The sequence below is a fragment of the Trichosurus vulpecula genome, chromosome 9 (assembly GCF_011100635.1).
Source record: "Trichosurus vulpecula isolate mTriVul1 chromosome 9, mTriVul1.pri, whole genome shotgun sequence".
Classification (NCBI taxonomy): domain Eukaryota; kingdom Metazoa; phylum Chordata; class Mammalia; order Diprotodontia; family Phalangeridae; genus Trichosurus; species Trichosurus vulpecula.
The window spans coordinates 31,763,522-31,790,190 of NC_050581.1; the positions used below are offsets into that span (position 1 = coordinate 31,763,522).

The window sequence follows — 26,669 nt, forward strand, 5'->3', positions numbered from 1 at the left end:
CTGCTGCTAGTACTTCATTCAGTGGACTCTGGATATATTTATGAAATAGTGATGGGAATGGAAGGAGAAAGTCAGAATAGTGATCAGAGAAGCAATGTGCCTACTTCATTTACAAATGCCTTGGTACTACCAAAGAAAGGGGTGTCCCTCCTTAGAGCCATCAGGCAAGGGATGACAGATGAAGCAGGGTAGAAAGGAAAATGAAAATTTTTTTTCCTGAAGCCCAGAATTTAATATTGTCATTGCTTCCCAGCTTTAGATTAAAATACTCTTCATAAACCACTTAATCTATAAATTAACTTGTTTACAATACTTGTTTGGGTTTAAATGAGCCATTATTCAGCAACTAAGAAACTGTATGGGGTGGATAATTGTGAAGACTTCACAGGGTATGTCTAATGGAGAGGTTCCGGGATTTGGCCTTGTAATTTTGGGAAGGCATGCCCTTCCCCGCCTCTCTCTCAGATGTTAGAAGATAATGAACTTCCTGTGAGCTATTTGTTCTTGGCTCTGGGAAGGGTCTCTCCTTCCCCCATCCCATTTCTCCTCCTAGACTTTCGGACTCCATGTTGGCAGTTGAGTTCTGATAGGGAAAAACCTGAACGAACCAGATCAATCTTGGTCCTCTGTGTAGTTTTCGCGCCTAGACTGTAAGCCCGCCTCTCAGCCAATGGTGAGAAGGGATAGAGGTGGGTGGGAATCTTTTTCATTAAGAGTATAAATTAAGGCAGGCTCCCTTTTACCTTGCCTCCTCCCTTATGGAGGTGTGCCCAAGTCTTGCAAGGTTTGTATAATAAATTTACTTTGTTTCTCTTAAAGATGTTTCTCCTATTATTTAAAAATTCTGTCCCATACAAAACATATTGATGAGGCCCAAGGCCTGTGAGGTCCCTTCAACCTTTAAAATCCTAAGAATCTTTTATTTAGAACTTTAGCTTCTTGTTATGCCTTCTCTCTACCCCCACCCCCATTGTCCCTTCCACTCATCCCCATATTGTTTTCACTATCTGAACTCAGTCCTTAACCTGGGTTCAAGTACCAGTTCTTCAACTAATGGGATGTGTGGCTTTGGACACATCTCCTTTTCTGTCGCAGATAAATTCTACAATCCTTTCCAGCTCTAGATTCCAATGATCATGTCAAAGTCAAAGATAAAGGAGACCTCGCAGGCCGAATAGTCAAACCCCCTCCTTTCACATGGGAGAAACTTTGGCTCAGGGAGGTTAAGTGATTTACTCAAGACTGATTAGTTAGTAAACATCAGGGGCAAGATCTGAGCTCCTGTTCTCTTGCTACAGAAGATGCAGGAATAGGAATAGAATTGAACGGAAAACTCAGTGAACAAAGTCAAATAATGGAGGGGAGAAAAGAAAAAATCCAAGGCATGTCCCGTAACCCACAAGGTAGTAAACAACAAATTCCAAACACATAGGAAGCATGCAGGGACGAACTTCATTTTTTTCCCACCACCCAAGGGTGTCTGGGTCTTGTTGCGCAAATTCCTGGGATCTCTTCACAGCCCAAAAAATGAGATATCCACTTGCACCAAGTGTGAGGAAACAGAAGAAGTTAGCAAGAAACCTCAGGAATCGGATCAAGTGGACGTTTTCTTCCCTTTGGGCTGCAAATTCCTCATCAATAGCTTCCTATAGAGAGGAGAAAAAGAAAGGAATAACAAGTACTTAAAGGATTATGGCTTCAGATGAACTTTGTGGGAACTGAAAATTGAAAAGATCAAAGTTTTCATTACTCCCACCCCACCTCTCCCCAGCTCCCGGGGATCAGGATAGATGAGATGTACTTGGAAAGAAATGATCTGCTACCTGGAGACTTTTGTCATAGGGTGTAACAGTATTTGTAGTATTTAAGATATTTTGTGGTAATATTTTGGGGAATGGTCTGTATTTTGTTTGAATAATGTTTTTAAAATATAAAGAACAAGGCCTTAACAAAGAGATATGAAAAGGCCAACCCCTGTCCCCTTTGTAGAGCTGGGGTATCCATGGATGTGGAATGTTGCTTAGAATGTCTAATTTTATTAAACATCAAAATAGAAATCCTAAAAACCAGAAGAGAGATTAATAAAATTGAAAGCAAGAAAGACAATTTTTATGTATTAAAAAGTTTTGATGATTTTTCTCCCCTTCTTATTTACTTATTTGTTCATTTATTTACCTTAATTCTTTGTTATAACAGATGACTCTTTGGGAGGAGGGAGAAAGGGATATAGGGAAAAATCTAGGCTAGGCAATGTAAAAACAAAAGATATCAACAAAGATCTGTTTTAAAGTGGGAAAAAAACTTTCGTGCAATAACTCACATTGTGATAGCTCACCTTGGTATTTTTTTTTTATTGTTTGCAAAGTGCTTTCCTCATAACAGCCCCATGAGATAGATAGTACAAGTGGGGTGGTGGGTTGGGAAGAAGAGGAAAGGTAGAATCTGGACCTATGATTGCTTTGGGATAGGGAACTCCAGCAGAGATTTTCTCTGCTACTGCACATCTTCAACCGTCCTGCAATTTACAGTCTCTATTGTGTGCCCATTATCACATGTTCTTTATGCCTCAGAGGCAGGATTTGAACCCAAGTCTTCCTGACCCAGAGGCTGATACTCTGCTACCTCTGACTGAGGAGGAAATCTCCTCAGAAAAGTTAGTGGCTTGCCCAAGTTCCCAGGATTTATGAGTGGTAGAGTTGGGCCTAATTCCAAGTCTACTCTCTTTTCCACAACAGTGGTCTTTGTTGTAGTGTTAAAATCATGAATGACGAATCTCTCATTTCCTGTCAATGTTATTATTGTGAAAAATTGAGGAAGCAGGACAATGCTATGACATTAGTGTTGGAAAATGGCATCAGATTTTCTCTAACCAAGCCAGGAATTGTCCCCAGATTCTGGTAGGCAGATATGATGAGTCAACCTTTCCTTTCATCCTGGGGATATTTTGCTAGACCACAGGAGGTGACTTGGGATAGCAAGAAGATTTTGCTCCCGGAAATACAGTAGAAAAATCTCTTTACCTTAAAGTTCATTATGATAGAGTTAAATTTGTTGTCTGCTGTTTCGGGGTTACCAATCAGGAAGTCCCAGCTTGTGAACATTTTCCAGCTGAAATTAAAAGTGTTGTCGTCCCCTCCTCCATCCTCACCAAGGTTCTTTGCCATCCTGTAAAGAAAAAAAATTCAGAATTTGGGCCTCAAAGGGGAAGATAAATAGGTACTAATATGTCAAAAGTATGGAAGGCAAATTCAAGGGAAGTAAAAACTAGAAAGGAAAATGTGGGAGAGAAGAGAAACATTTTATTTTCCCCAAAAGAATTTTTGGTACAGGTTTTTTTTCCATTTCTTCTTCCTGGGGCCTTAATATTTCTATGGATGCCAAATGTGAGGATTTTTTGAGCAAACTAAGGCATATGAAATACTTTTATGTTTCTAAGTAACATAACTTTAGAGCTGTAAAGGAAAAATTTTTAAAGGCCTATATTTTGATTTTTCTTAATTATCCTCCGGCATAATGGATTGTTTGTTGTTTGTTCTTTATTCTCAGAGAGGACCAATGACTTTCATTACGGTGGTATCTTGACTTGTGAGTGAATTAGAATTAAGTGAGGCAGAGCTGTACAAAGTCATCATTCTCACTCTCTCCCCCAGAGTCATTGGAGTCCAGTGGCAAGGTGTAAATCAAGATGATTGGCAATAGCCACAGTGGACAGAGAACCAATCTCGGAAGTCAAGAAGACCTGGGTTCAAGTGTTGCCTTTGACGGATGCAGGCTGTCAGTTAATCAGTAAGCTTTTATTGAGCTTCTATTATGTGGCAGGCACTGGGCTAAGCATGAAGGATAAAAAGAAAGGCAAAAAACAGTACCTGTTCTAAAGGAATTCATAGTTTAATGGGAGAGACAACATTAAAAAGACTGTGTAAAAAAAAGGTGTATACAAAATAAATTAGAGACAGTCAACAGAGGTAAGGCTCTACCATCAAGGGATTAGGGAAGCTTGACTGTAGAAAGCAGTATGCTACCTGGAACTTGAAGGAAGCCAGGGAAACCAGTAGGTAGAAGAGGAAGATGGAGAGCATTCTAAGCATGAAGGAAAGCCTGTGAAAATGTCACAAGTCTGTGACTCTGGGCACAACTTCTCAGTGCCCCAGACAATCCTTTAAAACTATATAATTTGTAAGGTAGGTGCTAGATCTTGAACTTTAGAGAGAATTTATTCCTCCTGAGTTCCCAAACCTCACAAAATTACACGTCCAGTACAAAGAAAAAAAGTCCTTTATTAATTTTTTAAAAATCCGCCATCAAAAGAAAATGCTACCAAAAATTTTTTTGGTTCACATAGCTCCAAAATTTGCACACAGTTGATAGAGCTAAATTTTAAAATATTTTTAATACGTAGTTGTTATAGTTATCCCAATTAGAGGTAGAAATAGAAACAGTTTTTTTCCATGGAGCATGAATGATATTTACTTGCAGTTTGGTTTGAGTGGTTCCAGATCTTGATTCCACATGCCCACCTCTATTCCTATCATCATCAGTCTATTCAGAATTAGAACTGTAGGCATTCACATTCTATAAAAATCCACCTCGTTAAAAAATAAACAAAAACCATAATGTGATAAAAAAAACAATAACAACAACCCCTCTCTATGAAAGAGCTTTCTTAAGGAAACTGTGCCATGTCTATTTGTCTTTTATCCTTATTTTATTAAGAATTCTCCCCCAGACAGAGCTGTAAAAGGTGGCCCAAACGATATGACGAAGACCACAAGGATGATAATGATGATGGTGATGATGATGATACATATTTATATAGGTTAAGATTAGCAAAGCACCTTTCCTATATTATCTAATTTGATCCTCATGACAATCCTTTGAAGTAGATGCTATTATTATGCCAATTTTGCGATTGAAAAAATTGAGTCCGAAAGAGACGAATTGACTTGTCTGGATTCACAGAACTGGTGCATGACCAGGATGTCTGGGCAGGATTCAACCTTCAGATCTTCCTGCCTCTGTGTCCAACATTCTATCCATTACAAGGGACCCCACCTCAGTGTTCACCTAGTCCAACTACCTCCTTTTGCAGATGAGGAAAACTGAGGATAAGGGCCCTCACGTGTGTTATCTGAGAGAGACAAATTATTTATTCAACTATCCCTTTACCACTCATTACCTTTAGCTGGGAGAAGATGCTGAAGGAATAAGACACAAGACAGGAGAGTTGGAAGAGGGATAACAGATAGGAAAAAGTGGCTGGTGAGGAGTTGGTGGGAGCTGACAGGGAAAAAAAGACTTAGGAAGAGAAATTGGAAGACATTTGGGATGTTGAAAGGAATGGAAGGCACTGAGGACAAACTCTGCTGACCTTTTAATTTTGTCTCAAGACGGTCAGTACCACTTTACACGTAGCTTGGATCCGGCTTAAATTTATTTTTCAAAGAGCGAATTAGGAGACCACGCCGTGTAGTACAGACAGTTTGGACTATGAAAAGTTTTATGAGACATTTATAAGCCGTATGCCTTTAGCTAAGGCTTTCACTCTGAATGGCATTTTTGTTTGTTGTTTGTTTTTAATTTTGCTCTTTTATTATTGAATATACTTGTTGAGTTTTTAGCATTTTGTAAACATGCCCGGAGGCGCGCTTTCCCACAAATCACATAAAAGACCTTTTGAAAAATAGGCCAATAGTAGCACAGAAATATACTGGCAATGAAGCGAGGGAAAGGGGGAGAGAGAAGTAGTTGGAGAAGGCCAAGACATTCCATTAAGGTGCGATACTTTTGTCAGCTGCAGCCTACATGAATCCGAGGTGGAGTCCGCTGGAAGTTTTCTGGCAATCGATAGGCCGGTCAATCAAATAATGTTTTGCCTAAATTTGCTAGCATATGTATAGTGATAACTCATTAGGTTTTAACCAAAGGCTACGTGACCCTGGGCAAGTCACTTAACTTCTAAGTCCTTAAATATAAAATATAGATAATAGCACCTACCTCCCAGAGTTGTTGTAAGGATAAAATAAGATAATATTTATAATACTCTTTGCAAACCTTAAAGCACTATTTGAAGTTGTGGTTACTATCATATCAAAATCCAGGGATGTTTGGGTCCTACTGGCTCTGTGAAACATTCTCTTTCATGAATCCATTGATATAGAATCTGAGAGCCACTCAGTTATGGAAACCTAGAGACTCAATATATCCCATAGTTCTTGAGTCTAAATTTCCATCATTTGTGATACAACAGTTGATGCACTTTGCAAGATTCACCTGAACTTGATACAATAACTCCATATTGCTGCCAATTTTCCTATGTGTCCAGACTTTAGGGACACCCTCTATAATTATCTCTACTGATATCAGAATATTTCTTAAATAGCTGCAATTTACTTTGTGTCACTAATGGTCTTATTCCCAAGTATTATCTCCTTGATAATAATGGTGCTCATATTGCTAGATTTTGTAATAAACAATGAAGGTCATTAAGTACCTAGAAGGCAGGAGGTACTAAAAGGGAATAACTTTAGGTTTTAAGTACTTATTGATTTCTTGGTCAGAGAGAGAGGGAAAAATTATATCTTAAGCAGTCCAAGTCTTATGTAAGAACAGAATACATGTTCAAGGATTTAGCTGCCAACTGCCCCAGGAGCCTGCCATAGCACCATTAGAGAATCAAACTTTTGGTATAAGCCTTATTTTTAGAAAAGTTACATAGGGCCTCCATTGCCTTATCATTGGCACCTCCAAGCCACCTTTCTAAAATATACAAATATCTCAGGAAGTGATAATAGATCAAGCTGTTGCTGAGTATTAAAAACTTAATATGAATTACTTTACTTTCTTCTAGCCACTAAAGAAATGGTAATTTTTGTTGAAAGTAAGGAGGGATGATTTTGGAGGATAAAGCATTATCTAATAGAAAGTAAGCTCTGTGAGAACAAGAGGTTTTTTTCCTTTTGTATCCCTAGATCCTATTATCCCTATTTTACAGATGAAAAACAGCCTGAGAGAGGTTAAGTGTCTTATCTAAGGTTGCAGAGCTAGTACATAATCAGGCTTCTGAGGAAGGATTCAAGTTTAGGTCTTTCAGAATCCAATGCTCTATCCACTACATTGTACTGGACCTCAGATACCATCTAGTACAAGTTCTTCCTTTTTCAGAGAACAGGCAGGCATCCCATCTAGTATGGTGCCTGGTACAAAGTAGTGCTTAATAAATGTTTTAATTGAATTAAATTGAATCCAAGGAGGTCAGGGTTGTGTGGAGTACACAGCTAACCTGGTGGAATGCATTTGTATCACCATTTTTTCATTTATTCACTTGTGTTGCTGTAATGGCAAACAAAGTGGGATTTTTTGTTGTTTTTTCTTTTGGAGTGCTTCTCAGCACTAAGGCAATCAGGTACATTTGAGTGAGTCTTGCCTTTGTTTGTAGGAAGGCCCACACCCTTTTGCTAATTAGGTCAAGAGAGGTGTGAAACCCTAGAGTCAGTCAAAAAATTCAATTTGACCTGAGGGACCCTTGTTGTGTTTTCTGATTATTGCTGGGAGTTCTGGAAAGGCCTATATGAGCCCTGAGGTTATAAGCTAACTAAAAAAAAAACAAAACAGATGTTCATACTACCCTGTGGGAAAGTGGTTGTTTAGTGACCTTTTATTTGGAGCAGTAGAGATACAGTAGTCTATTGATTGGGCCATCCATGAGTTCAGAATTAGGACTATAGTCCAGTGAGTTTTAGGATTCAGAACTGATAGCAGAACGTTGGCAGATGCCAAGATTATCCAACCAGTGACTAAGTTGAAGCAATGGATGAAGTAGTTATATATATATGTCTAAATGATCTGCGTTGGTGGTACATATAATAAGCACTTGGTATGAAACAGTATGTAATATTATCTCTATATTAGTCCGCAGCGGTTAACTTTGCTCTGGGCCTCATGTCTTGTATGACCTGTGTACTTAGGTCTATAGCACTGAATCAGAAGGTGGCATGATGTGGTGAAGAGGACAATATATTTGGAGTCAGAAAGACCAAGGTTCGAATTCCAGCTTAGAAATTAACTAACTGTAGAAGGCAGGGCAAGTTGCTTAAATTCTCTGCTTCTTTTTCTTCAACTGTAAGATGATGGAGTTAGACTCAATGACTTACAAGGTCCCTGTCAGCTCTAAATCTACGGTCCTAGGCTTCTAGAAATGCTTCTGTAGGTGTTACTGCTATATCTATTAAAACTTTTGCATGTGATTTACATGGTTTATTGTAAGTAACTTTAACGTGGATTAACTTGCAATGTACCTGTCTATATACTGTGTATTTGGCATAATTATTTATGACCATATTATTTAGAGTTTACAAATGTTCATAATATGTACTTAATACATGCATCGGTTAGGTGGTATGGTGGATAAGTCACTGGGATAGGAGTCAGGAAGTCCTGAGTTTAAATCTGGCCTCAGATACTTATTAGTTGTGTGACCCTAGGCAAGTCACTTAACCTCTCCCAGCCTCAGTTTCCTCAACTATAAGGAATAATAATAGCAAGTACATTGCAGGGTTGTTGAAAAGATCGACTGTGATAATACTTGTAAAAAAAGCATGTAGCATATTGCCTAGCACATAGTAGGCACTAAATTAATGTTTATTTCCTTTCCTTCCCCTTTCTTTCACTTACCCCTTTCATGTTCAGTTGTTGGGGGAATACTTCTCTACAACCAAAGCCATCACTTGTTATATCCCTTTCTCAGCAAAGCTATGAACCACTCCTTCACTGAGTAGTTATTTCGCCTTAGTTGAAGTGTTTTCTTCTGCTTCTCTGCTGAATTCCAGCTACTGCATGACCTCTTCCCTGCAGTGAAATTCTAATAGTACTTTTCTCAGTTAGCTCTTGGCCTCAGGGATATTTCAGCACTTTTTAGATTCAGGCCTTTAGCTGTACTGCAAAACAGATGGTATCAGAAGAGGCCTCTAGGTCGAAAATGTCTCTTTTGAGTGATGTTATATTCAACTCTGTGGAGCCGATAGTCTGAATTTGGAGGAAGTATTGGCCCATTCAGATTTGTACCAAACACTAACTGGTGTGTAGATTCACTAGCAGCCATAGGAAGAACAAATACAGTCTCCAAAACCCGTGTACTTTCATTTTCTGTTTTTAGAACTTCCACTGAATATTTTGGTTGAGTTGAGTAAATCAATCTCAAATCGTATCGTGCCTCTGGTAACATTTTTCAGAACCATACAGATGACCCTAAAGTTTTACTACTGGAAGGGGTGGAGCTGAGTATCTTTGACCTGTCTCCTATATCCACTCCCAAATTACTCCTCTCTCTTAGAAATGTAATCATATTGTCTTATAATTGGATAGAGTCCTCATTCCTAAAGGCTTAAAATGTTTCGCAATTAGTAGTTTTCCAATTTTGCCTTCCCAAAAGCCTTGTGATATTGATAGCAAAAGGTTTTACCAAAGGGAGAGTAAGACAGAATTTTTCAGAAGTTATCTAGTGGAAGAGCCAGGGCTAGAACCTGAACTTTCAAAGGGATGTTCATTCCCCTAAGTGTAAATCATCAAATCAAAGGTTTGGAGGCAAAACCCTTTTGGGGTTCTGGCAATAAACAACATGTTTTAGGGAACTTTTTAATTATTTTGTGGATAAATCCCTAGAATTCCTGAAGGTGGCTGATTTGACGGCCAAGCTTCCTCATTTCCAAGTAACTTGTGGAGCTTGTAGATACTCATGTGTAAGTATAGAGTAAAACAGGAGCAGATATGTCGATGTTAATTCTGTTTACAAAGAGCTGCCCTCAGCGTAATTTACTGTAGCTCTTGTATTTGCAATAGTACTCCTGCCAATTGGTTCCAGCCATGAGCCAATCCAGTGAGCAAGCTATTAGGAGCTTAGTCCACAAGAAAAAGAGTCAAACCAGTTTGGATTATCAAAACCAAAAGAGTAAAAAAAAATATTTTTTTAAAAAAAGAGTCAAGTCAGTTAGGATGTTTCAATATAGCTGATCAGTTTTAATGGGTATGGGGAAATGGTAAAATTGATGGATTTTGTCAAAGCTAAAACTGAATGTATGGTTGGCTACATAGCCACCAAGTAATCAGTTACACGATCTTATTTGTCACTTTAAAAGCATACAACTTCTACAAAGCTTTCTTTTAAAATTATGCAATAGATACTACCTCTGTTAAGTCTCAGAGTAGTCAATAAAACAATCAAGCCTACATTGCTACCGTCTGAAGCTTTTTCCCAGCGACTGAAGGTCACAGAAAAATGGTAAAGGACAAACAGCCCACACCTCGTTAGCCAGGAAGTTAAAAATCAAACCAACACTTAAAAAATTAAAGTTAATCCTGACTTCAGTGAAGTGGATATATCTAGACAATTTAGGCAAACACCTCACATGTTGTTCCATATACTTTGTCCTCCTGGAACATCTGGAAGCCCCTGAAAGCTAGTTGTGAAGAAACTCTGTGCTAATCAAAAAGATAAGTCAGCAAATCCTGGCAAGGGATTTGGTACACTGCAGGTAGGTGTTTGTACCTGCAACTCTCAAGTGCATCTGGGACAAGAGGGACAGCTAGGTGGTAGAGGGTAGAATGCCAGCCCTGCAGTCAGAAGGACCTAAATTCAAATCTGGCCTCAGAAACTTACTAGCTGTGTGATCTGGGGCAAGTCACTTAACCCTCTTTGCCTTAGTTCTTCATCAGTAAAATGAGCTGGAGAAGGAAATGGCAAACTGCTCCAGTAGCTTTGCCAAGAAAACCCCAAATGGGGTCACAAAGAGTCAAATACAACTGATTGACTAAACAACTCCAAACTGAGATAAGAGCCTACAACCCTATATAGATGCCCTAATTTTCTTCCAATATTCCTAAGCCTATTACTGAAAAATGTATTTTGTGCAAGGCAGAAAAAACCAAACTTAATCTTGTTCCCAACTGAAATCCTTCCCTATGATAAAAGGCATCCTTTTCTAAGAGAATGCACTATTATACTTCTGATTCTGGTGGTCTCTTTGGAGACCACATTTGTTTTTCTATTATCGTATATTGCTGAAATGGTCGGTTGAATGAATATCCTACTTTAAAAAAATAAGAACAGAAGCTTCAGATTTCTTAAAATGAGCAAGAAGGACTGAACTCAAGTGTCTCTGAGTAGATAAAGAAGGGTCAACAGCTGTTTTCTGAGCACATGCTGAGCAATTCCCTTTAGAATTTAGAATTCAGAGGTATCTCTAAAGTACTAAAAGGCTAACGTATTGGTTAAAAATTGCTCAAGCTAGCAGTCTAAGTGGCCAGCTATCAATTCAAGTGAAGAGAAGTGATACAAAGACCTTGTGTACCATATTGGAGCAGTATCAATCTCACATTGGTCCTGATATTAAAACTGTATATCATCTCCTCTCATTTGAGTGTTCTCTGGACATAAAACAACACAGTAATTTTACCCAGTTCTCAAATTGTTCCCTTGCCTACCCCCCTTCTTTTTTTGGTTACAGTGATCATTTTTTCCTTCCCCGAGGACAGATGGAACTTACGTTCTGATGACAATCAGGAAGCTGTATCCAATGCACATGATTCCCACCAGAAAGTAGGAGAGAGGCATCCTGAAATTCATGGCTCCAATTGTCCGTTTATTGTCGTAATAGCCGTAAAAGAGGACAGAATATTGTGCCATACCCTAAAACCCAAGGATAAAGAGGCCTGAAAGGAATATCATTAAATGCAAAAGAGAACAACAAAACATTCATTTTCAAACTTGGGTTATGACTCTGGGCACGAAAGCAATTGTTTTTCTTTAGAGGATGAAAAGTTTGGCTGCCTGGCTGATTGGCAACATTGATGTATTCAAAATTTAAGCATTTCTAAGCAGATGCAAGGTTTGTTACTGCTGTTGTTGCTTTTCCAGGCAGAGACCTGCTCTGCTGAGAATAGATGCCACTGTCCTGACATGAGACCGTTCCCATAGCACTGTTACCTTGATCGATCAAGCTATCGATCAACAAACACTTACTGAGGCCTACTATATGCCAGGCACTCTGCTAGGTATTGGGGTTAAGAAGACAGAAATGAAAGAATTCCTGTCCTCAAAGGAACTCACATTCTGTTGGTAGACACAGCACGTGCACATATTAATATATAAAGAGAAGATAATGGTGGTGCAATGGAGAGAGCATGAGGCCTGAAGGAGACCTGAGTTTAAACCTGGCCTCAAACACTTACTAGTTATGTGACCCTGGCCAAGTCTCTTAACCCTGTTTGCCTCAGTTTCCTCATGTGTAAAATGAGCTGGAGAAGGAAATGACAAAACACTCCTGTATCTTTGCTAAGAAAACCCCAAATGGGGTCAAAAAGAGTCCGACACAACTGAAATGGTTGAACAGTAACAGCAACAATAAGCACTACAGCTGGTCAGGATCTGGAAAGGCTTTATGTAGAAGGTCCTTTTAAGCATTTGTCCATGAGCAGAAGTACAGTACTGTAATTGAAAGATGAAAACACTTCCTCCAAGTCGACAACCGCATTCCTAGTCTCCTAGCTAGTCACCTAGAGTCCTAGGTGTGACTTGTATGTTCTCACTAAGGCACATTGACTATATTACTTCAGCCTCAAGCAGGATGGGTGACATTTGAGAGCATCTTTCATTTTTTCTCTTCCTCAAGATATGAAAGTGAACATATTAACATTTCTTCCAATTCAATTTTCATCATTAATTCATCCAATTAGTCAAAATTTTTTTTTTTGTGCAAGATGCTGGACTGAGGAGGATTTTTTAAAAAGTGAATCAGAAATGATCCTCATCTTCCATTGAACTTACAATTTGGCAAGCCAGGATTAAGACATTTGAAGAAATATAGTGGCATGAGCAAAGGACAGTACAGAGCTTTTCCCACTACCCAAATCAGCTGGCATTTTGGGAGACATGACTACCCTCCTATATTCCTAGTATCAAAACTCAGAATCATTTGTAATGCTTCCTGCATTCAAAACACTACCAAATTCCAGTGCTTATTTCTCAAAAATATTTCATTTAATTTCTTTAAACACACATGCACGCACGCACGCATGCACGCAAGCACACACACACACACACATACACACACACACACACACAGTCTCTACCCAGACTAGAATACCTGATGAATATCTATCCAACTTTTACTTAAATACCTCTTGTTTTGTGAAGAGGAACCTCCTGAGGCATCTCATTCCACTTTAGGTTAACTCTGTTAGAAGTTTCCTTTTTATCACATCAAGCTTAATATGCCTCCTTATAACTTTTACTCATTGCTTCTATTTCTATTTTCTGTGTCCAAGAAGAACAAACGTAATCCTCCTTGACCATGAAAATCCTTCCAATACTTGAAGAAAGCTGTCATGTCTTTCTCTGCCCCCAACCGAGTCTTCTCTATTCTAGGCTAAACATCCCTAGCCACTTAGTATGGGGGAGAAGAAGAGGGCACATGTGGAAAAATAAGGAAAATAAACCCAAAGGTTAGGAACGCTGAAGATAAATTTACTTCCTTTTGCAATTTTGCCTCAGGCCAACCCTGATTTGTTTAAACAGACTAGAATACATCACTTTCCATAAACTGCTGCCATTACCACCACTGTTTTCTTTCCTTCTCTCACTGTTAGAACTTAAATCTAATGCCATGTAGGTATTGAAAATAGTCATAAGACAAAGTGGAAGCTATGAGCGGAGGTTCTTGACCTGGAGGTCTATAAATTTGTTTCTTAGAAAATATCTTGATAACTGCATTTTGATATAATTGATAACCTTTGTAGTCCTATGTATTTTATTTGATGTGCTTAAGAATTTCCCCTCCAACCCTGCAAAGTTCACAGGCTTCAGCGAAATTTCTAAAGGTGTCCATAACACCAAAAAAGATTAAAACCTTTGCTCTCCAGGAAGCTGAAAAGAAGATTATCAGAAAGTTTTAACTTTTTAAGGGTAAGAGCAAATGTTGTAGGCCAAAGGCAAGGACAATCTCAGGGAAATTCATGGAGATGTAATTGGTTACCATAGTGGCTCACAGATGGGTTATAACTTCCATTTTAATTATTTATCATAGTACCATAAGATCATACATGTAGACCTAGAAGGGGCCCCAGAGACCATCCAGTCCAACCTCATTTTACAGATAAGGAAACTGAAACCCAGTGAGTTTAAGTGCCTTGCCCAAGGTCACATAGGTAGTAAGCATCACAGGTATGAGTTGAACCCAGGCCCTTTGACTCTGGAGTGATTTTTCCATTGTTTCAATTTTTTTATGAAATGCTAAGCTCAATTATTTTTAAGCTGATGAGAGAATGTGTGTGTTAAATTTTACACCCTCTAAAGGTCAGTGCCCTGGGTAAAAGTATCAGTGTCCCCACCCTAGTCAAAGGCTCTACCTTAAACATATTTTCAGTGACTACCACAATTTTCTTCTCTCTCTCAAGCAGGCTTTTATGTTATGACTATGCTCTTTTATCAAAAAAACCTTCATAAGATCAGTAACAATAATAACTGATATTTTATAGGAATTTTTTCCCAGTACCCTTCAAATTATACCATGTAGAAAATCTGTACTTCAACTAAGGACAATTTAAAAAAAAAGAGTTCTAAAATGAGTTGAATTAAATTATGACAGATTGAGCCTAAAACAATTCAGAAACCATTCAGTTTACTCTAAATTCACATAAAAGTCAAGTTACTTTTACAGTTTGAAAAGGATTCAAAATCTGAGGGAGGTTGGTAGCTAATGACATTGGCAAAGCTGTATATTGTGTACAAAAATACATATGGACAAATAAAAACCATATCACACTGAATCAAGCAGTTTCACAAACTCTATATGCGTGAAGGTAACTGTTACCCAAACTCTCTAGACTTTCCCAGTAGGCCATCACAAATTTCAGGAAGATTCATTCATGGGGCTATGTTATTCAACACAATGGAAAATTACAGAAATTTAAAGAACAATAAATTTGAAGAAAAAGGAAATATGGAAAGACTTGTGAATGATGGAAAGTAAACTCAATATTACCAGAGAAGTGTATACATAGATTACAATTACGTTTTGAAGAAAAGAAAACTGAGTGAAAGGCAACAGAGTTTCAGATAGATTCAGAAGAGGACCCAAAGTAAGCATGTGTGTGTGTATGTGTGTGTGTGTGTGTGTGTATGTGTGTGTGTGTGTGTTTGTGTCTGTGTGTTTATTGGAGACAATTGAGGCTAAGTGACTTGCCCAGAGTTGTACAACTAAGTGCCTAAAGCCAGATTTGAACTCATTTTCTCTTGACTACAGTACCAGTGCTCTATCTACTCCACCCCCAGCCCCCCCTAAATATATATATTTTTAAAATTTATGTTGCTAAGATGTACAGTATAATATTTATGGAGCCTCCTTCCATATCTAATTAGGATATACATTATTTAAATACAGATTTTTCTTCTAGAGTTGTACCTCATGCTTGATTACATTATTGGCTAATTGTTATTGGTTTTAAACATCAAGTTTAAAGTAATACTGTTAATCATAATTTCTCTAAGAAGAATCATTCATAGTCTAGCTAACTAAATGTAACTATCCTCAAGTGACCACCTCTGGGGAGAATTTCTTATTTCAATACTTCAAAGATCTGTTATTTTCTCTGGATGAATGTACCAGCCACCAACACAGATTAAAATCCCTTACCAAACCTTGGTAAATGGTCTTCCTGAGTAATGTTGGGGCAAAAAATCCATCACTCTGAAATTAACTTGGTTACCTCTTCAACCTTAGCTAGGCTGGTCCTTAGATAGCGGACAAACAGTATAGAGTCAGCCAGACCTTTATAAAACTCCACTTCGGTTAATTTATAGGACTGCCATGATGGCTTTCATAACGTGGCCCAATTAGAACATGAAAGTAAATCCCTCTCCCCCTTTATGAAGGTAGTGATAGTTACAAGTCTTTTAAAAATGTTTTTCCTTTGTATTGCAATTCATCCTTTTTGAATAATCAATAGTATGAATTAGACAGAGTCTGAGTTCATGTTTATCTTCGTACTACCTATGAAAACAAGGGTTTGTTAACAAATTAGTGTAAAGATATTTTAAGGTAAATGTTTAACTTAATTAAGAAAATGAATGGGGCAGCTAGGTGGTGCAGTGAGGAGAGCACCAGCCCTGGAGTCAGGAGGACCTGAGTTCAGATCTGGCCTCAGACACTTGACGTACTTACTAGCTGTGTGACCTTGGGTAAGTCATTTAACCTGAATTGCCCTGCCTTCCCCCCTCTAAAAAACAAAAGAAAAGAAAATGAATGTTGGGAGAAAAAGATTTCATCACATCTTTCATTAATACATTTACTATCTGTGTGTTATGGTAATTGGAGTGGGCCTTTTTTGCTTTCTCTTTTAGAATGCTGAGGTAATCAAGTACCTTTGATGAGTCTTGCCTTTCAAATGTAATGGCAAGCAAAGTGAACTTTTTGTTTTCTTTGTTTTGGAGTCCTTCTCAGCACTAAGGAATCTGACTGACTTGGGAATCTTTGATGACCTGCTTCTGCCAAGGGAAGGCCTAGTTCACATGAGTCTGAGTGGCATGGTTGTGACACTGTTTAACCCTGAAGAAGCATTTAGGTCACGTGGGCTTGAGTCGCATGGCTGTGACACCCCTTGACCCTGAGATGTGTATATAAGACATGAGGTTGGCATTTTGCCTTTGGGGGCACATGCATTGAAAGAGTGTTGGTGACAAGACTCTGGGTAGCTGCTGTTAAGGACCTCCCCCCACCCCACACACAACCCCCGCTCTGGCTTTGAAAAACTCAGATCTTGCTGCTTCTCTGGTAACTACGTATATTGTGATTTTGTTAGACAGAAATGTTGATCTGTTTATATTGTCTCTGTTTGTAATTTCTGTTTGTATTTGCTCTGAAGTTCAGAGTCCTGGCTTTCCACCCCCCCCCCCCCCAAACTAAGTGAATGATATGTATGTTTAATTAAAGTGAGATTGTTAACTCCTTAAAGTTGCTTTCCTTAGAAAAGCAGATCAAAGAACTTGTGTCAGCAGCCCTCCTGTGTGCTGGTGCAGTCGGTCTTACACCTCCACAGCAGCTGCTAGCAACATCGTTATTACACTGTGTCCATTTGGCAAGTCAATTCACCTCTCAGAGACTCAGTTTCCTCTTCTGTAAAATGAAGGAATGGATTAGATGACCTTTAATGTCCTATCCAGCTCTAAATCTATGATCCTGTGTTCAGTGGAATGGCTGATTGATGGAATGGTGAATAGAGTATTGTGCCTCGAGTCAGGTAGGCCTGAGTTCAAATCCAGCATCAGACATTTACTAGCTGTGAGACCTGAACAAGTTCCTTAATTTCTGCCTTGGTTTCCTCATCTGCAAAATAGGGCTAATAATGGCACCTACTTCTCAGGGTTTTTATGAATAGAAAATGAAATAATATTTGTGAAATGCTTTTCAATCCTTAAAGTGACATACAAATGCTGTTATACATCTATGTATATACCTATGTATACACATACATACACATTACTGAAGGTGGTTAGCTACCTGGATTTATTTCAGCTTCATTTATACAATTTTAATAGACCAGAAGGGGGTCCACAAGATCAAGGCAGAAACATTCGATATCACCTTACTTCCCACAATGACCTACACATCAGAATGTTTGACCATTCTAACAAAAGAAAAATAGGGAAAGCTTTGGCTGAGTTGTGTATGGTGAGGTGAAACAAAATTGAATAGGAAAAATTTAAAAGGAGAAATTACCTCATAAAAATGGGGTGTGAAAGGAAGAACTAATACAGAGGAAGTAGGTGGGGGTGGAAGTCTGGTAATATTGGAACCTTACTCTCATTGGGATTTAAAAGGGAAAAACATATATATTTGAAGTGGCTTAGAAGTCTGAAATTTTAGAAAGGTGAAAAACCTGGGGCATAGGGGAGGGGAGGGACTTTTAGAAAGATGTACAGATTAGGATTAGGAGGGTCAGGTGAGTAGATAATAGTGGGACTTTTAGAGAGTGGGCCAAATAAGGAATAAGAGAGAGAAGATAAGGTAACAAGTGAGACTGAGAAGGAAAATAGTAAAAATGAAGGGAAATTCACAAATAGTTGTTTTAACAATCTGGCTAGCAGCTTCTGTGGGGGTATAAGATTCACCCACAGCCAGCACCCAGAAAGCTGCCAACAGCACAGGTTCTTCTGACCTGCTTAAGCAAGGGAAGCAAGGTGAAGGGGTTTACAAGCTTACTTCTAATTCAGCATTCAAATATCATTCAGTTAGTTCAGGGGAAAAAGCCAGCACCCTGAACTTCAAAACAAAATGAATGCAAACAAATTACAAACATCAACAGACTTTTTCTGATTCAAGTCCCAACAGATAGTTACCAGAGTTCAACAAAGTTTCAACATCTGGGTTTACAAGCTGGAGGGCTCCTTAGCTACAGCTGCCCGGAGTCTCCTCATCAACACCATCTCCAGAGCCCCGCACAAATGGCTCTGTCCTCCCTTCTTACAGGGCTTCAGTCATCATCAAATATCATCTGAATCATCAGAGCTCAGGCTCTGATGATTGGTTCTTGAGTTGGCCCCTCCCCTTAGGACCCTGAGAGGTTCATATCCACATGGATTACGTTAACACCTAATGGGGTTTGGGCCTGGGGCTTAGCACCTAGTAAAGCTCACTGAGATAAATTGAGTCACTCAAAGAAAACAAAGGCCATTCTGGTTACAATAGTAATTATAACTTTGAATGTGAATGGAATGAACTTACCCATAAAACAGTAATGGATAGCAGAATAGATTAAAAATCAGAATCCCAGAATATGTAGTTTACAAGAAACATATATAAAAATGAGAGATACACACAGAGTAAAAATGAAAGGTTGGAGTATAATTTATTATGGTTCAGCTGATACAAAAGAGGCGGGAGTGGTAATTATAATCTCAGACAAAACTATGGCTAAAAAAAGATTTAATTAAAAGAGATAAGGTAAGTACATTTTGATAAAAGGTACCACAGACAATGAAGTAATATCAATAATGAACCTGTATGCACTAAATACTATAGCATCAAAATTTTTAATAGAAAAGTAAAATAAATTACCAGTGGCAATAGATAGTAGTACTATAATAGTAGGACACTTTAATCTTCCCCTCTCAGAACTAGATAAATCTAACCAAAAAATAAATAAGAAAGAAGCTAAGAAATGAATAGAATTTTAGGTAAACTAGATATGATAAATATCTGGAGAGATTTGAATAGAAAAAGAAAGGAATACACTTTTTCTCATTGCTTCATGGTACCTTTACAAAGACTGACCATGTATTAGTACATAAAAACTGTATAGTTAAAACCAGAAAAGTAGAAATATTAAAAGTATCCTTTTCAGATTGTACTGTGGTAAAAATTATATTTAATAAGGGACCAAGGAAACATAGATTAAAAACTAATTGGAGATTAAATAACCTAATCTTAAAGAATGACTGGGTTAAAGAACAAATCATAGAAAAAATTAGTAATTTCATTAAAGAGAATGACAATAATGAGACAACATATCAAAACCTATGGGAAACAGCAAAAGCAGTGATTAGGGGAAAACATATATCTAAATGTTTCCATCAATAAAATAGAGAAAGAGTAGACTAATGAATTGGGTATGTAATTAAAAAAACTTAAAAAAGAACTAATAAAATCTCCCAATTAAGCATTAAATTGGAAATCCTAAATTTTAAAGGTGAGATAAATAAAAGTGAAAGTAAAAAAACCCCATTGAATTAATAAATAAAACTAGGTGTCAGTTTTATTTTAAAAAATAGATAAACAATTGGTTAATTTGGTTTAAAAAGAGAGAAAAGAAAACCAAATCACTAGTATTAAAAATCAAAAGAGTATGTCATTGATGAAGATGAAATTAAAGCAATTTTAAGGAGTTATTTTGTCCAATTATATGTCAATAAATTTAACAGTTTAAGTGAAATGGAAGAATATTTTAAGAAATATAAATTACAGACGAGGGGATAGAATATCTAAAGATACCTATTCTGGAAAAACAAATTGAACAGGCCATAAATGAGCTGCCTAAGAGAAAAACACCAGGACCAGATAGATTTACAAGTGAATTCTATCAAACATTTGAGGATCAACAAATTCCAATATTAAATAAATTATTTGGAATAGTAGGTAAAAAAGGGATTCTACCGAAGTCCTTTTATGAAACAAATATGATACTTATAACTAAATGAGGAAGAGTAAAAACAGAGAAAGAAAATTATAGACCAATTTCATTAATGAATATGGATGCAAAAATTCTAAATAAAATACTAGCTAAAAGATTACAACAATATATTACAAAGATTATACATTATGATTAAGTGAGATTTATATCAGGAATGCAAGGATGGTTTACCATAAGGAAAACTATTACCATAATTGATCACATCAATAACAAATGTTTTTTTAAAAAAATCATATGATTATATCAATAGATGCAAAAAAATCTTTTGATAAAGTTCAACGCTCATTTCTATTAAAAAAAACCTGAAAGTATTGGTATAAAAGGAATTTTCCTTAAATTGATAAAAAGCATTTGTCTAAAACCATCAGAGGCCCTCCTACTAAGATCAGGTATGACACAGGGATGCCCACTGTCACCAATATTATTCAACATTTTATTGGAAATCCTAGCAATAGTAATAAGAAGAGAAAAATAAATTGAAGGAATAAGAATAAGGAATGAGGTGGTAAAACTATCTCTTTCTGCAGATGATATCATGTTATACTAGGAAAATCTCAAAGACTCAGCTAAAAAGTTATTTGAAACAATTAATAATTTTAGCAATGTAGCAAGATATAAAGTAAATCCACACAAATCATGAACATTCCTATATATAACAAAAAAACTCTGCATGATGAATTTTTTAAAAATGCCCTATTTAAATTAACTCTAGACAATATAAAATACCTGGGAGTGTATCTGCAAAAACAAACCCAGGAACTATATAAACAAAATTACAAAAAAAAATTTATACAAATAAAATCAGATTTAAATACTTGGAGAAATATTGTGTATGGGTAGGTGTATCAGCAAGGCAATAAACAATAGTTGTGAATATGCCTATGCAACTCCGTATCACAAAATATGAGAGACTCTCCATATAGAAGGTAGAAGAAGTAAAACATTTATTCGGACACCAGAGGACCAAATCCCATAACCAGTAAGTCAACTTTATCATAACAGCAAGTAACTTAATATACAATATCACAGCATGGAGCCTCACCATCCCATTAGCCTTCCCACAAACACGCTCACAGCACAGCTAGCTCAGAGCTGCATCTGTCCTCTCCCTCAGCTCTAACTGCTCTGAGCATTTCCTGCTCTACCTTTTCCTATTCTTTTCATTCAACAAGCTCCTCCCACCACATGTGACTTAGGCTTCCTGGGATATGAGCAGGTCACATGGGCCTATTAATGAACGGGGAAGATCTTCAAATTTACTTTACCGTTACAGTAGGCAGGACCAATATAATAAAAATGATAAGTTTACTCAAATTAATTTATAATATTCAATGCCATCCCAATTAAATTACCCAAAAATTATTTTACTGAATTAAAAGAATAATAACAAAATTCATTTGGAAAAACAAAAAGTCAAGAATATCAAAGGAAAAAATGAAAAAAAGTATAAAGGAAGGAGGCTTAGCAGTACTGGATCTTAAACTATATTATAAGGCAGTAATTATCAAAACTATCTGGTACTGGCTAAGAAATAGAAAGGTAGATCAATGGAATAAAGTAGACACACAATTTACAGCAGCAAGTAAACATAATAACCTTGTATTTGAGAAGGGTAAATACTGAAGATTTTGGGATAAAAATTCATTATTTGGTTAAAAAAATTGTTGAGAAAACTTAAGAGCAGAATGGCAGGAACTAGGCATAGACCTATTCACACCATTTTCCAAGGTCAAAATATCTCACACCATTTACCATAAGGTCAAAATGGATTTATGTCTTAGATATAAAGAGAGATTTTTACAAGAAAACTAGAAGAACATGGAACATATTACTCATCAGACTTAGGGATAGGAAACTAATCTATGAATAAACAAGAGATAGAGAGCAAAGTTAGGTGTAAAATGGATCATTTTGGTTACATTAAATTAAAAAGTTTTGTACAAATAAAACAAACATAGCCAAGATCAGAAGGAAAGCAGAAAATTGAGGAGGGGGGAGATTTATAGACAGTTTATCAGATAAAGATCTTATATCTAAAATATATAAACAACTTTGTTACATCTATAAGAATATGAGTCATTCCAAAATTGATAAATGGTCAAAGGATATGAACAGGCAGTTTTCCAATGAAGAAATCAAAACAATTTATAGTCATATGAAAAAATCCACTAAATCATTATTGATTGGTTAAATGTAAATTATACTAAACTTGAGATATCATTTTATACCTACCAGATTGGCTAAAATGATAGAAGTGTAAAATGACAAATGTTGGAGGGGATGTGGAAAAATTGGGACAATAATTCATTGTTGGTGGAATTTTGAACTGATTCAACTGTTTTGGAGGGCAATCTGGAATTATGCCCAAAGAGTTATTAAACTATAGCAATACCACTACTTGGTCTATTTCCAAAGATAATTAGGGGAAAAGGAAAAGAACCTATATATTCTAAAATGTTTATAGCATCCCTCTCTGTGGTGGCAAAGAAACGGAAATTGCAGGGATGCCCATCAATTGGGGAATGGCTAAAGAAGTTGTGGTATATGATTGTGATGGAATCTACTGTGCTATAAAAAATGATGAGTTCAATGATTTTAGAAGAACATGGAAAGACTTGCACAAAATAATGAAAAGTGAAATGAGTAGAACCAAGAGAACATTTTATACAGTAAGAGCAATATTGTTTTAAGAATGACTGAGTGAAGGTTATTTTGTCTATTACAAATACCCAAATTAACTATAAAGACATAAGAAGAATGATGTTATCTGCATCCAGAGAAAGAACTGATAAATAGAAGTATGAATAGAATAATTTCACACACACACACACACACACACACACACACACACACACACACATGCATATATATTTGTGTTGAATTGTAGCCATCTCTAGGGCTGGCAGAGGTGGGGAGGAGGAGGGAAGATAAAAAGTGGAAAAAATTAAATGCACATGATAATTTTGTTTATATTTGAAAGGAATAGCAAGTTTTGAATAGTAGATTTGCAGTTTCATGTGCAATCATCTTTTTTATTGTACTATGTTATGGAAATGCTTGTTTTATTTCATAAATTAAAATAAAATAAATTAAGCAAAAAAAGCCTGTGGTTTCCTCACCTGCAATGAAAAACAATAACAGCATGCAAAACTCTTCCACATGGCATCTTGACAAACAAAAAACAACCCCACTACAGGTTATGGGCCACATATGTTTCTAAGTAAGTTTGTCATGAAATATATATATGGGCCAGGGACAACAACTGGTAATAAATAGTCAAAGTCAGATTGTGCATGAATATGAGAGTTTGGCAGCAAATTGCCAAGTAATACTTGGAGAAGCAATGGTCTACAGCCCTTTCTCATTTTCTTCTATATTGCATGTGAAGATACCTGTCTATCAGTCCCAGGTAGTTAATTGCTACTGCTACAGAGAACAGATTCGGAGTTCTTCAAAAGAGAAATCATGGTGATGGATTCTGACAAATGATGAAGAAAGCTGTCACAGATTTACTCTGAGAGTTCTGTAGATGAATATTTGTTGGTAAGCTTCCTGGCCAAGGGGCATGTAATCAGGAACCAAAAAGTGACCATAGGGTTAGATACAAAGTTCTACCCTTGGGTTCAAAGAATCAATTACCTAAGTATGTGAAGAGAGAAATATGGCTAGACAACAATTTAGGATGATTTAAAAAACAAACTCCCAAAACAGGTGATGTGCCACTGTAAGAGAGAGACAGAAATTCCTTCCTTCATGTGGCCACCATCCTCAGAGTTTACTATTCAGATAATTCAACATGCAATTATTAAGCACCTACTACATGCAAGGTTCCACTGGGGACATAATAATGGGTATGATACAGAAATAGAACCTAAGAACAAATTCCCTTGCCTTGCTCTATTCCTTTCCAGTTGTTCCATCATAACTCATCTATGAAGTCTGAACTTCTATTTCTACACCTGTTAAATGAGAACACTACATCCTACTACCGGATCAAGCACAGTATGTTTCCTTGATTTTTTGTTTCCTCCTAAAACACTATGGAGAGATGAAATGTGACAGATGTCTTGTCAAGCATTTTCACATTTGCATGCTGAACCTTTCCATAAAATTGAATGTCAATCCTTAGGTAAGGGTATACATATGTGTGTGTGTATGTGTTTGTGTGTACATTTATAAATTTGTGTGTGTATTTCTATATCTTTGTGTGTTTGGTTTGGAAAATTAAATATAAGAAAGACATTTGAGTGTGCATTCTTTTTACCAATGATGTCCTCCTACAAAAAGTTTTGTCTTTTTATTTTTAATACTCTCCCCTTATGGTTGACAGGTGGGCCCTATTCCTATTTCTCCTTTCTCTGTCACATTTTCATGCTCTTGTGAATTCATTCCTTCTCTAGGGTTCTCTCCCAGTCAATGACAACCTCTTCAGCTCCAAGTGGTCCAAGTGGGGCCAAGCAATATGCACAGGTAAAATCTGATATACAGAATTGATAGGAGGGAAAAAGGAAAAGAAAGAAGGGGAGAATGAAAAGAGATGGAAAGGGGACAAAGAAGAGAAACAAGATTTAAAAAAAATGAAAGTCTACCTTCATGTCCTGCTTGGAAATACTGGTCTCATAAGGTTATTGTGCTCATTCTATGCTTTGATTGGAACTATCAGTAGAAATTTCAGTGCCCAAGGAAAGCATCACAAAACACCCCCAGGGCAAGAGCCTGACACATGCCCTCAAATTAAGTTTTAAAATTAAATAAAATCAAGGTTGAAAGAGTAGTTAGAATATGGCAGATCAGGCTGGGGAGGAGTTTCAGGCCAAAAGGCAAATTCATATTTTTAACACATTCCTGCTAACTATCTGTTAAACACATCAAAAAACCCCACAATGTTTATTTACTGCTACTGAACAAGTATCATCAGCACACTCTAGATGTTGTGACCTGGTTTTAAGTTCTAATCACCCTGCCCTAGCTACCCCTCTGACTGATTATTTTCTGTTTTCAGAAATTAGTGTGTAAGGTAAATAAAATGTGAAGACTTCACAGGGAAGATATGTATGAATATATATCTATATCTATACTAAGAAATGTTTAAAAATCAAGAAATAGGGAAATAGGGAAATGGAAAATTCTGAGGCCATGAGAGTCTGATGGCTCAGCCTGTGGGAAAGTTTACCCTGAAACTTTTTGTTCTTTCTTCTGGTTCTGGTTTAAAGATTTGCTCGGTAAGAATAGGGTCACAGTGACCTGTTTTTCTTTACCGTAAAAGTACTGTAGAAGAATGGAGAGGGTCTCCCCTTCCCCTTATCCTATTCTCCTTCTTTAGATTTATAGATGTCACCTCAGTTGTAATCATTAACTAAGGGAATGAGAATTGAAGTTTCTGCGTCTCAATTTCCCGGTTCTTTATCTAGCTTTCGTGCTCAAATTGTAAGCCCGCCTTCCAGCCAATGGTGAGAAGGGTCAGAGGTGGGCGGGAATTCTCTTGCCTTAGGTATAATTATTGGTGCTTTGCCCCTTGTAAAGGGCCTCCCTTGCTAGATCTGTTCTGGTAGGGGATGCCCTATTCTTGAGAATTGAATAAAATTTATTTCTGTTCCCGCCCTGAGATGGCTCCTTATTAACTTTTTAATTGGCGAGGGTCTTTCATCCTATACACGAGGAATCTCTCTAGAAACTTGGAATCTCTCTGTGAAAGTGTGCTTGTATCACTGTTCAAATCAGTCTGCTACTGTCTTCCTTCCTTCAGAGCCAATGGTTTCTTGTATTAGCCATTATTTAGCTTTCAGAAGATTAGAGAAACAATATAACATAAAAGCATAAGATCTTGTCACTTACTATATAGATGTTAATAATAAATTTTTCCATATTGCTTGAAGGTTTTCAAAGGTCTTTACACATATTATCTCATTTGATCCTAACAACTCTGTTGTGGCTGTAATACCTATTTTGCAGATGAGGTGAGGTTGGAAGAGGTTAATCGACTTGTTTAAGGTCACACAGCTACAATGTCTCTGAGGAAAGATATGAACTGAGTTCTTCCAGATTTCAGCTCTAGGACTTCATCCACTATTTATGAGACTCATGCAAATCACTAAAAACCTCTGAGGGAGTCTCCTGAGTTCTCTTCTGGTTCCAAATCTATGTCCCCCTCCTTCCCTCAAAAAGTTGGTTAACAAAATTTATTGAGGCTTTACTCAGGTATATTACATTGTATATCACATTGTGTGATATAAGAAGAACTAGAAGATAGTACTCATGGCCACGGATGAGTTAATAACCTAGTGGGGAAGACGGTACACATTGAAAAAAAGCACAGCATCCAGGCTAAATATATGAACAGTTCTCGACATAAGTACTCTTTGCTTTCTCCTTTCTTTATTTCCTGTTCTTTTTAAGACCTGTCCCTTTATTGTGTACCTTCTTTAAGCTGCCTT

The 26,669-nt window shown here is 37.1% G+C and overlaps 1 protein-coding gene across 1 annotated transcript in view; it reads right to left on the minus strand.

The window, feature by feature from the left end:
- The window catches only part of TMC1 (transmembrane channel like 1), a 160,538-nt gene that overhangs the window by 47,939 nt on the left and 85,930 nt on the right, over positions 1-26,669 (minus strand). Inside the window, 3 exon segments of the mRNA XM_036739525.1 lie at positions 1,452-1,646; positions 3,021-3,165; positions 11,538-11,680. Of these exon segments, the coding sequence (XP_036595420.1) occupies positions 1,452-1,646; positions 3,021-3,165; positions 11,538-11,680 (483 nt within the window).